Here is a 14,309-nt window from a genome sequence, read left to right as displayed (position 1 = left end):
AATTTTAAAAAAAAGCTGTTTCCTTCCGTTTGAAAAGATTAGACTTGGATTGAAACCTCAAAGTCTTTTGGGAAATTGGATTTAATGCAAAATACAAAAAGGATTCAAATTGATGGTTTTGTTTAAATCATCTATTTTCATTGTCAAATACTAAACAAAATATTGATTATATCTGGATGAATATAGCATCTAGAGAAGTTAAAATGAATTTTCTGATATGAAGCCAAATTAAAAGTTAAATACCTAAAAATCAATGTTAAGAAAATAATGCCTCAATTATGTTTAGCCGTTTTGAATGATTTTAAATTATATCCATACATTGGTAGTATTTGGAAGTATTATGTAAATTTTTATTTGAATATGTAATTGTGTACATTACTATTTAAGTAAATATATTACATTAAAAGCTCTGAAAACTTAGTTATAAAGTTAAATTCAACTACCTTTAATTAAAATTAAATCAAATGTCAAATTGACATTTTAATTATATTAAATTGTGTTAATAGCTTGTAAATTTAACTTGTAGCTTGAAATTTTTATTCTTAATTTTTCACTGAATGAAACCAGTAAATTTTATACTTTCGTTTTTTAATGTATAAAGCACATAATAAATACAAGTGCGCATAGACATACACACACACACACACACAGACACAGTATATGTATTGTTAGTTTTCTTGTGGGATTCAATAAGAAAAACATCTGAAAGACTCTGGAGAGGGGGCTAATAATGAAAAAAATGTGCCCTAGAAACACTGCTCTAAATATATGCAGAAAGTGCATAAAGGAAAGCAAAAGTGGAAATAGAAGGGGAAACATTCAGAAAACCTGCATGTTCCCTGTGTAAGATATATGCACAAAGTTAGACCTGCCAGAGCCTAGGGAGAGAGGTTCAGAGAATCACCCAACTCTGCCAGCACAGCAGCTGCAAGGTCCTCAATGGCCCTACCCTTTTCCTTCCTGGTGGCCCTGGTGGTGCTCAGCTGCAACTCCATCTCCTCTCTGGGCTGTGACCCGCCTCAGACCCACAGCCTGGCTAACAGGAGGGCCTTGGTGCTCCTGGGACAAATGAGAAGGATCTCCCCTTTCTTCTGCCTGAAGGACAGAAATGACTTTGGGCTCCCCCTGGAGGCGTTTGGTGGCCACCAGTTCCAGAAGGCTCAAGCCACCTCTGTCATCCAGGAGATGACCCAGCAGACCTTCCACCTCTTCAGCACAGAGGGCGCATTTGCTGCATGGGACAAGACCCTCCTAGACCGACTCTGCAACGGACTATCAGCAGCTGAGTGACCTGGAAGCACGTCTGACGCAGAAGGTGGGGATGGAAGAGGCTCCCCTGGTGAATGAGGACTCCATCCTGGCTGTGAGGAAATACTTCCAGAGAATCACTCTCTACCTGCAAGAGAAGCAGCACAGCCCTTGTGCCTGGGAGACTGTCAGAGCAGAAATCATAAGATCTTTGTCTTTATCAGCAAACTTAGAGGAAAGATTAGGAGTAAGAAATGACGGCAAGATCAACATGGAAATGATTTTCACTGGCTAATAATATCACAATTCTGTGTGTTCTCTCATGTCAAAGACTCATTTCTGCTATAATTAATGACCTGATTTCAATAAAATTTTCAAATGTTTTCAAGAATGTCAATCGATGTTGTATTTAACTCTGTGTACACTAGTCTCATACAGGAGACCATGCTGATGGATCTATTTATTTATTTATAATATTTAAATTATTTTTGTTTATATAAATATATGTGCAACTTTATACTGTTATTATAATAAAACGTATTCTTTATATTTTTATACTTTATCAAATTATTATTTTGCTTTGTTCATTAAATTTTTACTATAGAAAATTTATTGTATGTGTTTATTATTTTTAAAAAAAGAAATGACAAGCTTAAATGTGCAACTTGATTTAAGAATAGATGGTCCCCGGGCAGGTAACTCAGTTGGGTAGAGCGTCATCTCCATAGGCCAAGGTTGCAGGTTTGATCCTGGTTAGGGTATATACAAGAGTCAACCAATAAATGCACAAATAAGTGGAACAACAAATAAATATATATTTTTTCTCTCTCTATTCCTCCCTCCCTTCCCTGCCCCCTCTAACAAAAAAATCAGTTAAAAAAAAGGATGGATGATAGAATTCATTTACCCATTACTATTATATTTAAGCAAGTACAGATTTCCTCTAAGCCAGGGTTTATGTTACCTTCTGTATATGGAGTCGAACATAAATGCAGTTCCTGTTTTCTTGTGTTTTTGATTTTTTTTTAGGGAAAGTAACCTAGACACAATAATCAGTTAATTAGTATTTAAATATTATTTTTAAAATTAACACCAATTAATATGAAAATCAGTATTAGTTAGGTTTAAGGCTATAATGAAAAGAAGGGAGTAAAGGGCTCTACAATGGCAATGAAGAGGTACTTCACCTGAAAGAGAAGAGAGTGACTGTACCTCTAAGAAGTCAGAGTGGAAATCATCTGATCATTCTCTTCGTTACCAAATTTGAAAGAAAGATGCAGAAGTAAGGAAGAGGGCCTGGAAATGATTCTCTTTACTTAATAAGTCACATTGCCCATGTGTTTAGTCTTTTAAAGGATTGTTATTTCTGCTTTAGTCATAGAATGTATTGAGTTAAATTGTTCAAAATTGTTGTTAAAACGTTTTTGTGAAAATGTATACCTCTAGGGGCATCACTCCTTCAGACATAGTTGTACTGATGCGTATGTATTCATATACTGGAGAACTTCTGGTTCCTTGTTCAGCATGTAACTAGCTTAGCGGTCCTCATTCCCTACCTTACGACAACAGTTAAAAATGAAGAATAAATAAAAACAACAAGAACAAGTCTTCTTGGAGCCATCAAGAATTGAGGTCACAGGGCAAGCCACTGCTCTGATAGCTGTAGAGGAAGAGGAATGTAGAGAATCACAGTTTCCCTGGAGGAGAAGCCCATAGCTGGAGCTGATATTGGTAGGAATACTTAAACTCTAATTGAAGAATTACTGGAGGGCCTATGCGGGTGGGCTTGAGATTTAAAAGCTGCAATATATCCAGTCTTGGTGGGGGCACACATTTGTGTGTTTTACCTTCAAAATGCTCCTCCACCCACCCCCCGCCACGAGGTTCTCACTGTGAAGATCAGAGAAAAATCTGGTGCTTCCAACAGAAGAAGGGAAAAAAAATAATTCTGAAATACTCTGAGTGTTCTGTTCTCCTTAACAAAGGCCTACCCTCAATAGAAACTATTTTACCAGAACCTAACCCACTTGGGGGAAGGGAAACACCTCTGACTTCCCTGTCTCACCTAGTAGGGTGTTAAAAAAGATGAGAAGCACTTATGAAGGTCACAGCCCAGGGGCACAGGCTCAGTAAAAGACTGGTAGTAATCACAGAATTACAGAATGCTCCCCCCTACACATCACCGCAGATAGGGTTCCTGGGTGATAATAGGGGATTATAATAGAGAAGAACTGCAAGAGTCAGGCTTGAACAAGTCTTTAGGGAAATCCAAAAACAACAGGGTTTGAGAAAAAAGCAGGGCCACAAGGGCCATTTTAGCCTCTGACACCTGCAGCTACAGCAAACAGTGAGTGACCACAGCCCAATTCCTAGCAAGATAAACGCCAAGCCTCACCCTAAAAGCTAATTTACCTCAGTTTCTTTTACCCAGTACATCAAGTTCAGCTTTCAACAAAAACTGATAAGGCATACTAAAAAGTGAAAAGCACAGTTTGAGGAGACATAGCATGAGTCAGACCTAGACTTAGATATGGCACAGATTTTGAAAATGATCAGAGCAGAAATTTAAAACTACTATAACTAATACGCTAAGGGCTCTAATGTATTCATAAATTCATTTACCTGTTTTCTCTCAATCATACCATGTATGGTAATTAGAATAGTTTTTTTTCGTATAATATCAAGTTTATCTTCATAATGTATTCAAACACAATAAAATATGTTCACCTTTACCTTTTATCAAAAGTCTTCTTTTAAAATTATGAAAAAATTTCCCTAGAAGACATCTTGGATTTGTTTAATCTTAGAAAAGGAAATAGGCTGAATTTTCAACCCATGCTGAAAGATGCATGATGACTTCAATTCACTCATTCCTTTTCGCCAGTTATCTTTTAAAACTACATATTTTTATATCAGATTGTGATAGTTCGGAGGATTTAGAGGGGGAAAAAAGTAAGTGCAAATCTTACTCTCTTCAACCTTTCAACTTCAGGTAGGAAAAGATAAAAAAAAGTTATCATATTTAATGAATTTCCACTATGTTTCATGTTTCAATGAGATAAAGGACAAAGAATCCTCTCACCAGAAGCTGAAATGAATGATGTGTTGAAGAGAGGATGCCCAGCTTATAGAAAGGACTTACGAATTTATTTGAGCCAGTTTTGAGAACATGCCTGGAAGCTAAATCTCAACTGATTGAGCAAATGCTCTCGAAAATGGTATTTCTGCAGTTCCTTATGTGCACTTAGAATAAAAGGAGAAAACGTAAGGAAGGTTACTTGAAGTCTATTGGTCGATTACAGAGGTGGCAAAAAGCAAAGTGGAGAAATCTTTAGGATGGGATAAGAAGCAAAATTGGAGAACACATGTTTCTTTTACATTGGTGGGTACAGAGTAGTTAATATTTACAGCAAACAGAGATGATATGCAGGGAGTAAGATAACAATGAGGGGTTATGTTGTCTGTTGCTCTGGTGATCACGTGCTTCGGTGCCTTCAATTGTGCCTTTGAGATGTCTGGAAAAGAAAATTACTCTCACATTTAAAAGTTATGTTACTAGGGGCTTAAGAATAGGTACAGGGCTCACCTTAGGTAAAGATTGATCTTGGTTAAGGAAGCCGGAGTCCTGGGACATGACTACCAGCCATGGTCTGCCCAGTTAGGAATTTATGATTGGACCATGCTGCGTGGTTACTTTTGGTCACTGAGCTTATCAAGTCTGCCATGTGGTCCCTTGAGCTTGTCAGATTTATTACATAGCCCTCTTTTCAGTCACAGATATTAAGAACAGGGAAAAAAGACATGCTCTGTAAAGTGTCTATGAAACATCTAAAGACAGACTTCCCATTGGTAGGTGCATGTGTGAATCTGGGATCTCTGACAATGCACATACTTGGAAGTATTCATTTGCAATTGTTTATTGCATTTTTGGAAATTGGGTATGCTAACAGTTGTCACTACTTATGAGTATAGAATGAAAAGATGACCTACAATTAAGATATTCAACTTTTAAGGCAGAAAGAGAGAAACTGCAAAGGGCACCGAGATGACGTAGCCAGCACAGTTAGGAGACAACCAGTTAAGAATGATCTTCAGAAAGTACTGAAAAAAGTTTGAGAATTTCAGAAGGTGAAACTTAAGTAGTTATTTATAATATGTGATATAAAATTCTATACTGTATTAGATTCCGTCAGGACATATGTGTGATATTGGGGAATTCACTTTACTTCACAAGCCTTAGTTTTCACAAATGAATTAAGGTGGAAATAATCTTAGTGTTGTGGTATTAAGCAAACTAGACCATTTAAAAGCACTTAGCAGAGTATCTTCCACTGAGTGAGGGCTTTGTACATGGTAGCTTTTTTCATATTTTTTCCTGTAGATCTGTATGGGAATAGAAAACCTCCCTACTCCTTTTTCTGTAATTGACTACGGAATACTGGTATGCTAAAAAACAGAACTGGGAAAAAGTGGTTTATCAATTTTGTGTAATTACATACATAATATAATATATAGATATATACATTTTTATTTATATATATTTTTAGAGAGGGGAAGGGGGAAGAAAGAGGGAGAGAAACATCAATGTGTGTTTGCCTCTTGAGTGCCCCCTACTGGGGACCTGGCCTGCAACCCAGGCATGTGCCATGACTAGGAGACGAACTGGAGACTTTTTGGTTCTCAGGCCAGCGCTCAATCCTTTGAGCCACCCAGCCAGGACAATATATAGATATATATTATAAAATATTTTACTATACATACTACATAAAATCTACTATATATCTCTCCATATCTACATGCAGTATTCATTTGCTGATCCTGACACTTGGCACAATTTCCCCTCCGCCCCTGCTTTTTGGACCCCATTCCTTCACTCCCAAATCTTTTTCTTCCTCTCCAGTGTAGAAATCCCCAGAGTCCTCCCTTCATTCACTCCTCATTAAGCTGTAACTGCCCTTTCATACAGCTGCTTCCTTTTTCATTAAGGTTTCTGGCTGTCAATTTCCCTTGAGTACAAAACCGCCAACTGAAAGCAAAGTTGAGTGAAAGTTCCAGGTTTTTCAGAAACTTTCATATGAGAGGCATTTTTTTCTCTCGTGAAAATTTTTGGAAAGAGGGAATGTCCCTATTGCAATGATGTAACAGTAGCTGTAGCAAAAAGAAAATAGAAAGTAGGATCCAGTTATTCTGTGGACTATAAAAAAATTTCTAAAGGACGAGTGCCACCTACTGGCCAAAGTGGACAAGGACCGAAACCAAGTCTGGAGACTTGGCTTCTGTTCTATGCAGAAGTCAGTCGTCAACTTGCAGATTTAACTCCAGAGTTTTATAAAAGGCCCGTTGTTGGAAAGAGCTGACCATAATACTGAAAGAAGGCCATTTCTTATATTTTATATATTTTATATATTTTAAAAATATATATTTTATTTTTTAGATCATTTTTAAGTTTGCAGAAAAACAGCCCCGGCCAGTGTGCCTCAGTTGTTTGGAGCATCTTCCTATAAACCAGAAGGTCCTGGGTTTGACTCCTGGTCAGGATATATGCCTAGGTTGGGGGTTTTGTCCCTGCGCAGGGCTCATACAGGAGACAACCAATCAATGTTTCTCTCTTACATCAATGTTTCTCTCCCTTTCTCTCCCTCTCTTCCTCTCTCTCTAAAAATCAATAAGCATGTCCTCTGGTGAGGATTAAGAAATAAATAAACTCAGAAGATACAGAAATTTTCCACATACTTCTTGCCCTTACATATGCATAGTCTTCCCCATTATCAACATCTCCCACCAGTTGGAACATTTGTTACAATTGATGAACCAACAAGTACACATCATTATCACTCAGAGTCCATAGTTTACATTTATGTTCATTCTTCACATATATTATTTGGGTTTGTACAAATCTATAGTGATATGAATCTGCCATTTTAGTATCACTGCCCTAAAAATCCTCCATGCTCCACCTATTCAACCTCCTACCCTATGGCAACCACTGATCTTACTGTCTCCGTAGTTTTGCCATTTCCAGAATGTCAGATAGTTGAAATTGTATAACATATAGCCTTTTAAGATTGGCTTCATTCACTTAGTATTAGGAATTTGTTCCTTTCGTGGCTTTTATTTTCCATGGGCAAAATTTTATGATTTTTCTTTTTTCTTTCTTTAAAAAAATGTTTACTTATTTATTTTTATAGAGAGGGGAAGGGAGGGAGAATGAGAGGGAGAGAAACATCAATGTATGAGAGAAACATCGATCAGTTGCCTCTCGAATGCCCCTAACTGGGGGCCCCTGGCCTGCAGCCCAGGCATGTGCCCTGACCAGGAATCAAGCCAGCAAACTTTCAGTTCACAGACTGGCACTCAGCCCACTGAGCCACACCAACCAGGGAGCCAGGGCTGATTTTTCTTTATCAAGTTTATTGAGGCGATATTTGGTTAACAAAACCATGTAGGTTTCAAGTGTACAGCCCAACAAAACATCATCTGCACACCACATCAATGTACCCATTGCCCCAAGCAGAGTCTCTTCCCGTCACCATTTCTTTCTTTTGTCCTCCTTCCACCTCCCCGCCTTCATTTCCCTCTGGCTATCACCATATTGTTGTCTGTGTCTATGTGTTTTTATATACACACATGTAGGTATATATAGGGTCTGGCACAAATAATACCCCTTTTTTATCACAAAATTTGTTATTACAAAATCATAAGCATGTAATTCTATAACAAAACAATATTGCACTCAAGCACAGCATATGACATCTTAGGTGAAATGTTCAAATTAAAACTATAAATTATTACACCCATATTATCCTACCAACCACCCTCAAGCAGGCGTTACTTCTGCTAGACCTTGTATATATGTGCATATATGTGTGTATAGTCTGTCCAGAAAAGGTCCAGCCATTGTTAATATAATGAGAACAGTTTGCAGGACATCAATATAACCTGGCAGCCAAGGAGAGTGGACTGGAATGCGTATGTGTGAACAATGATGACTCCGTTGCACTAGTCAGTGGGGGTGGTAGACGCTGGTGAGTGTGCGTATGTACTGTGTGGCTGTCACATTCAAAATGACTGAGCGAGTAGAGCAACAAACCTGCAACAAATTTTGATTAAGGTTGACCATTCCTCTGCAGAAACTATTCAGATGATTCAGAAGGCTGCAGCTGTGGGCAACTGGTGTTTGGCAGCTTCATCACAACAACACACCTGCTTATTCATCACATCTCATGCAGAGTTTTTTAGTGAAACATCAAAACACCCAGGTGACTCAACCCCTCTACAGCCCAGATTTGGCACCCTGTGACTTCCGGATTTTCCCAAAATTAAAATCACCTTTGAAAGGGAAGCGATCTCAGACCTTTGATGAGATTAATGAAAATATGATGGGGCAGCTGATGTTGGCTGGAAGAACTGTGTGAGGTCCCAAAGTGCTTTGAAGGGGACTGGGACATCATTGTCCTATGTACAATATTTCTTGTATCTTGTATCTTCTTAAAAAAATGTCTCTATTTTTCATATTACATGGCTGGGTACCTTTTGGATAGACCTTGATATTTTGCTTTATCCCTTCAAATTTTTTTCACTCAGCCCTCCAATGCCCTTCCCTCTGACAGCTGTTCTATGTATCTATGCTTCTGTTTCTATTTTGTTTGTTAAATTATTTTGTTCATTTGATTCCACAAATAAGTGAGATCATGTGGTACTGGTCTTTCTCTGACTGGATTTTTTCACTCAGCATAATATTCTTCATGTCCAAACATGTTGTCACAGAAGGTAAGATTTCTTTCTTTTTTATGGTGAGTAGTATTCCATTGTGTAAATCTACTACAGCTTTTTTATCCCCTATCTACTGATGGGTACTTGTGCTATTTCCAGATCTTGGCTATTGTATTAATAAATAACATCACAATGAACACAGGGGTGCATGTATCCTTTTGAATTAGTGTTTTGGGTTTCTTTGGGTATATTTCTAGAAGTGGAATTGTCGGGTCATAAGGCACTTCCATTTTTAATTTTTTGAGGAAACTCCATACCATAACTGCTTTCCACAGTGGTTGGAGAGGTATACACTATCAACATGACTTATCTCTGTTGATGTTCAACTTCATCACCTAGCTGCGGTGGTGGTGTCAGGTTTTTCTACTGTGAAGTTACCATTTCCCTTTACATTCTTTACTCTTTGGAGGAAAGTCTGTGTATGCAGCCCACACTTAGAGTAGGGAGTAATCTTCCACCTCCTTGAAGGTATAACAGCTATATACATTACTTGGAATTTCCCAAACAGGAGATTTATCTCTTCTCTTATAATTATTTATTCAGTAATTTATGTATGTCACTGTGTACAAATGAGCATTTTTGTACTTTTAAATATAACCCAATGCTACCTTTTTGCTCAGATTTTTTCAGAATTGGCAATTATGAGCTCTTTTAGTGGGCTTGTGTCCTTTGACATATCAGACAATGGTGTGTGTATGTGTTAGCACTTTCTTTCTGATACTACGGGACAATCTTGGTTCATATTGTGTATTTCCTGCTATAGTCCTGAAATCAGTCATTCCTCCTAAGAGCCCTGGTTCCTGTTTTGAAGATGCTCTCCAGTGACCTAGATCTGAGTGCTAGGGGCATTGGTTCCTAGTGAGGTGTCATTGCTTTTAGGCCTTCTCAGATGACAGAGCGATGGCATTTCTCTGAAAAGGCCTTAGGCCATTCAGGTGGACATACATTGCTCACCCTGGAGTCCCATTTCCCCAGAACAGTTTTACTTATTTGCTTATAGATTTCAGGAGGGAACTCCTGAGGGTGCCCCTGAACAGGTTAAAAGCAACGGGAGTTGGAGTGCATGTTCCCATGGAACCTGCAGATGAAGCTGATGCTTTTCAGAAGAAAAAGTTACTTGGGTGGGCAATTTACAGAGCAAGTCCCATCCCAGCAGAAGGTTGGGACATTCAGGCAAATAGAGGAAGAGAAGGAAGCTGTGTGATAACTTATGATCTCTGAGTTGGCATTCTAAAGGCCGGAGGGAAGCCTGTTGCTGCATTTGTCTTGTTATCCCTATGACTGAGACTATTGTGGGGTTTTTTTTTAAAGTCAATTTGGTGTTTGATACGAGGTATGTATTAGCTCCTGTGTCTACTAAAAGTCAATCATCAACTTGTTCCCACTGTCAATTGTATCTGAAGTTCCTGTGGGGAAATAACGATGGTTCAGAGGTGCCTAGAGGAGACCCTGAGCCCCCTCATTTATCACCTATGTCACCATTCACCATTCCATTTCACCATCTGCCTATATTTCTCTTTTTATTTTTTCCTCTTTCCCAAGCCTGTTGCTAGGCACCTGGGCTTTCTGCCTTGGTAACCTTCTGCACCTGGTCTATTGTCCTTGCTACAATTTGTCTGTGCATAACTGAAAAATAAAATTTTGAAGACAATTACCTGGACTAGAGTTTAATATCCATAACTGTGTATTATAGAGTCTATTGAAATACAATTTCTCTCTCTAAAATCACCCTTATTTTTATTGAAGAGCCAAATCAAGGCCAATTCATTTATTGCATTAAGTCCAGTTTCAATTCAGCCTCATTATTTGCATAAACACAGGAAGAGTAGATGATTGTATAGGCTTTCTTAAATGTGCTTTGCTGGGACCTCATAAGGAATTTTCAGACTGAGCTTTAATTAGCCCCACAAGGCAGAGGAGCAAGCAATCCAGCTGTCATCAAGCTTTGCCTGCAATACCCTATAACTTTGGATGAGCTCCTCAAGTTCTTGAGACCCCCAAAATGTCTTGAGGTTCTTCTTTGCCATCTTCCAGGAAAGCAACCTTCACTCTTTGCCTGGAAAGGCTGCCATGAACCTTGTGAACAAGCAAGGTACCAAGTAACTGCTCCAAGGAGCTGTTATCACCTTCAAAGACAGTCTTCATTCCTTAAAGCTTTTGCTGACATCAAAAGTCTAGGTATGTCTCTCTCAGACATGACATTCCAGTCATAGTTTTGGCTAACGAAACCACAATTGGGACTTCTGGCCAAGGTGGAGGCGTAGGTAGATACACTTTGCCTCCTCACACAGCTAAAAGAAGGACAGCAACAAACTTTAAAACAAAAAATAACCAGAACTGCCAGAAAATCGAATTGTATGGAAGTCTAACAACCAAGGAGCTAAAGAAGAGATATTCATCCAGACTGATAGGAGAGATGGAGACAGGAAGCCCGGATGGAGAGGACGCACAATAAGGCAGCAGCTGGAGGACTAGGCGGCGCCACATCTGCGTGCAAAAAAAACCATGAGGAAGAGCTGGGGAGCAAGACAGACTGTGCAATCCAGGGTTCCAGTGAGGGAAAAGGAAGCTTCAAAACCTCTGGAGGTAAAAACCTGTGGGGGTTGCAGTGGCAGGAAAAACTCCCAGCCTCACAGGAGAGTCCATTGGAGAGACCCATGGGGTCCTAGAGCGTACACAAACCCACCCACCCAGGAATCAGCCCCAGAAGGGCCCAATTTGCTTGTGGGTAGCAAGGGAAGTGGCTGAAAGCCAGCAGAGAGCTGAGAAAGTGTTGTTGTTCCCTCTTGGACCCCTCCCCCACATACAATATAACAATGCAGTGACAAGGGTTGCCCTACCCTGGTGAATACCTAAGGCTGTGCCCCTCCTAATGTAACAGGCATGCTGAGACAAAGAAATACGGTCCAAATGAAAAAACAGATCAAAGCTCCAAAAATAGAACTAAGCAATGAACAGATAGCCAACCTATCAGATGCACAGTTCAAAACACTGGTAATCTAGTTGCTCACTGAATTGGTTGAGTATGGTCACAAAATGGAGGAAAAAGTTAAAGCTATGCAAAGTGAAATGAAGAAAAATATACAGGGAACCAACAGTGAAGGGAAGGAAACCAGGACTCAAATCAACGATTTGGAGCAGAAGGAAGAGATAAACATTCAACCAGAACCGAATGAAGAAACAAGAATTCAAAAAAATGAGAGGCTTAGGAACCTCTGGGATAACTTGGAATGTTCCAACATCCAAATCATAGGGGTGCCAGGAAGGAGAAGAGGAAGAGCAAGAAATTGAAAACTTATTTGAAAAAATAATGAAGGAGAACTTTCCCAATATGGCGAAGGAAATAGACTTCCAGGAGGTCCAGGAAGTACAGAGAGCCCCAAAGAAGTTGGACCCAAGGAAACACACACCAAGGCACATCATAATTACGTTATCCAAGATTAAAGATAAGGAAAGAATCTTAAAAGCAGCAAGAGAAAAAGAGATAGTTACTTACAAAGAAGTTCCCTTAAGACTATCAGCCAATTTCTCCTAAGAAACCTTGCAGGCAAGAAGGGGCTGGCGAGAAGTATTCAAAGTTATAAAGGACAAGGACCTACATCTAAGATTTCTTTTTCCAGCAGAGCTATTCTTTAGAATGGAAGGGCAAATAAAGTGCCTCCCAGATAAGGTAAAATTAAAGGAGTTCATTATTATCAAGGCCTTATTATATGAAATGTTAAAGGGATTCACCTAAGGGAAAAAAGAAGATAAAAATCTATGAAGAGTAAAATGAAACAAACTCACAACTGTCAACAACTGAATCTAAACACACACACACACACACACACAAATAAAAACAAAAACAAACTAAGCAAACAACTAGAACAAGAACAGAATCATAGCAATGGAGATCTAAGGGGAGGGGGAAGAATAGGGGAAAAGGTACAGGGGATAAGCAGCATAAATAGTAGGTAAAAATAGGCAGGGGGAGGTTAAAAATAGTATAGGAAATGGAGAAGCCAAAGAACTTACATGTATGATCCATGGACATGAACAAAAGTAGGGGAAATGCTGGAAGGGAGGGATGGTGGAGGGGAATAAAGATGAGAAAAAAAACTGGGACAACTGTAATAGCATAATCAATAAAATATATATTAAAAAAAAGAAAAGAAAACCACAATTGGAAACTGGCTTTTTGTGTCCTGTTTTAAAAAAATCAGATTCTTATTGGATTTATGCAAATAAACATATTGCCATAGAAATAATGATACTCACTCATAAAAATTTCCAAATACCAGAGGAATCAGGTAGGAAGGAAAATATAAATGCTTCAATATTTGTTATGAAAGCATAAGTTTCAAACTGCTTTAAGAAAAAAAAGAAACAAGTTTCTGTATGTCTAAAAAGCAAAAGGATTAAAAATTAACAATATCTTTAATAAAAAGTTATAAAACTCTATTCATGTTCAGTTTATTCTGTCCCATAATCAATTTTTGTTTATGCTGATTATTTGCCAGTATTCCACAGTTATAGGTCCAGTTATTCCACAGAGTTCTAGTAATCTTCATCCAGTTCAAAAATATGATCTGAAAATTTATTCTCAGAAATATGTATGATAATTTAGAATAAACCAGAGTCCTTTCCGTGGATCTTTCTGCAGATGTAACATATTTATAAGTGACATGGTTAGAGATCTGATTATAATGCAATTGATAAAGGAATCTGCTTTCCTATAACAACATTATAACAATTAAAATGACAAATAAGAGTACAACAGAACTTTGTAGACCCTTGGGTATCTTAATATAATCTCTAGAACACCCATTTTAATACTATAAATATGTGCATACAAATAGAACATATTATTTCTTTTTTTAAGATATTTTATAGACTAGGCTATTACAGTTGTCCCATTTTTTTTCTGCACTTTATCCCCCTCTGCCCTGCACCCCCCACTTCCAGCACTCTGCCCCGACTTGGTCCATGTCCATGGGTCGTACATATACGTTTTTGGCTTCTCCATTTCCTATGCTATTCTTAACCTCTCACTGTCTATTTTGTACCTGCTATTTATGCTGCTTATTCCCTGTACATTGTCCCCCTGATGCCTCCCCACTGATAACCCTCCATGTGATCTCCATTTCTGAGATGCTGTTCCTGTTCTAGTTGTTTGCTTAGTTTTTTTAGATTCAGTTGTTGATAGTTGTGAGTTTGTTGCTATTTTACTGTTCATAGTTTTGATCTTTTTCTTAGATAAGTCCCTTTAACATTTCATATAATAAGGGCTTGGTGATGATGAGCTCCTT

At 38.4% G+C, this 14,309-nt stretch overlaps 1 protein-coding gene across 1 annotated transcript; it reads left to right on the top strand.

Moving 5' to 3' along the window:
• The first annotated feature begins 939 nt into the window (after window positions 1-939).
• LOC129078455 (interferon alpha-4-like) lies at window positions 940-1,595 on the top strand. Its single transcript, XM_054583291.1, is given in 2 exon segments — window positions 940-1,259; window positions 1,261-1,595. Coding segments are annotated over 2 exon segments (603 nt in total). The 3' UTR covers window positions 1,544-1,595.
• The last annotated feature ends 12,714 nt before the right edge of the window (window positions 1,596-14,309 follow it).

This window comes from Pteronotus mesoamericanus, unplaced genomic scaffold (genome assembly GCF_021234165.1).
Source record: "Pteronotus mesoamericanus isolate MK-2021 breed Mesoamerican mustached bat unplaced genomic scaffold, CSHL_Meso_final contig_73, whole genome shotgun sequence".
Taxonomy (NCBI): domain Eukaryota; kingdom Metazoa; phylum Chordata; class Mammalia; order Chiroptera; family Mormoopidae; genus Pteronotus; species Pteronotus mesoamericanus.
The sequence above is the reverse complement of the archived record's forward strand: the minus strand, read 5'-3'. Positions and strand labels throughout refer to the sequence as shown.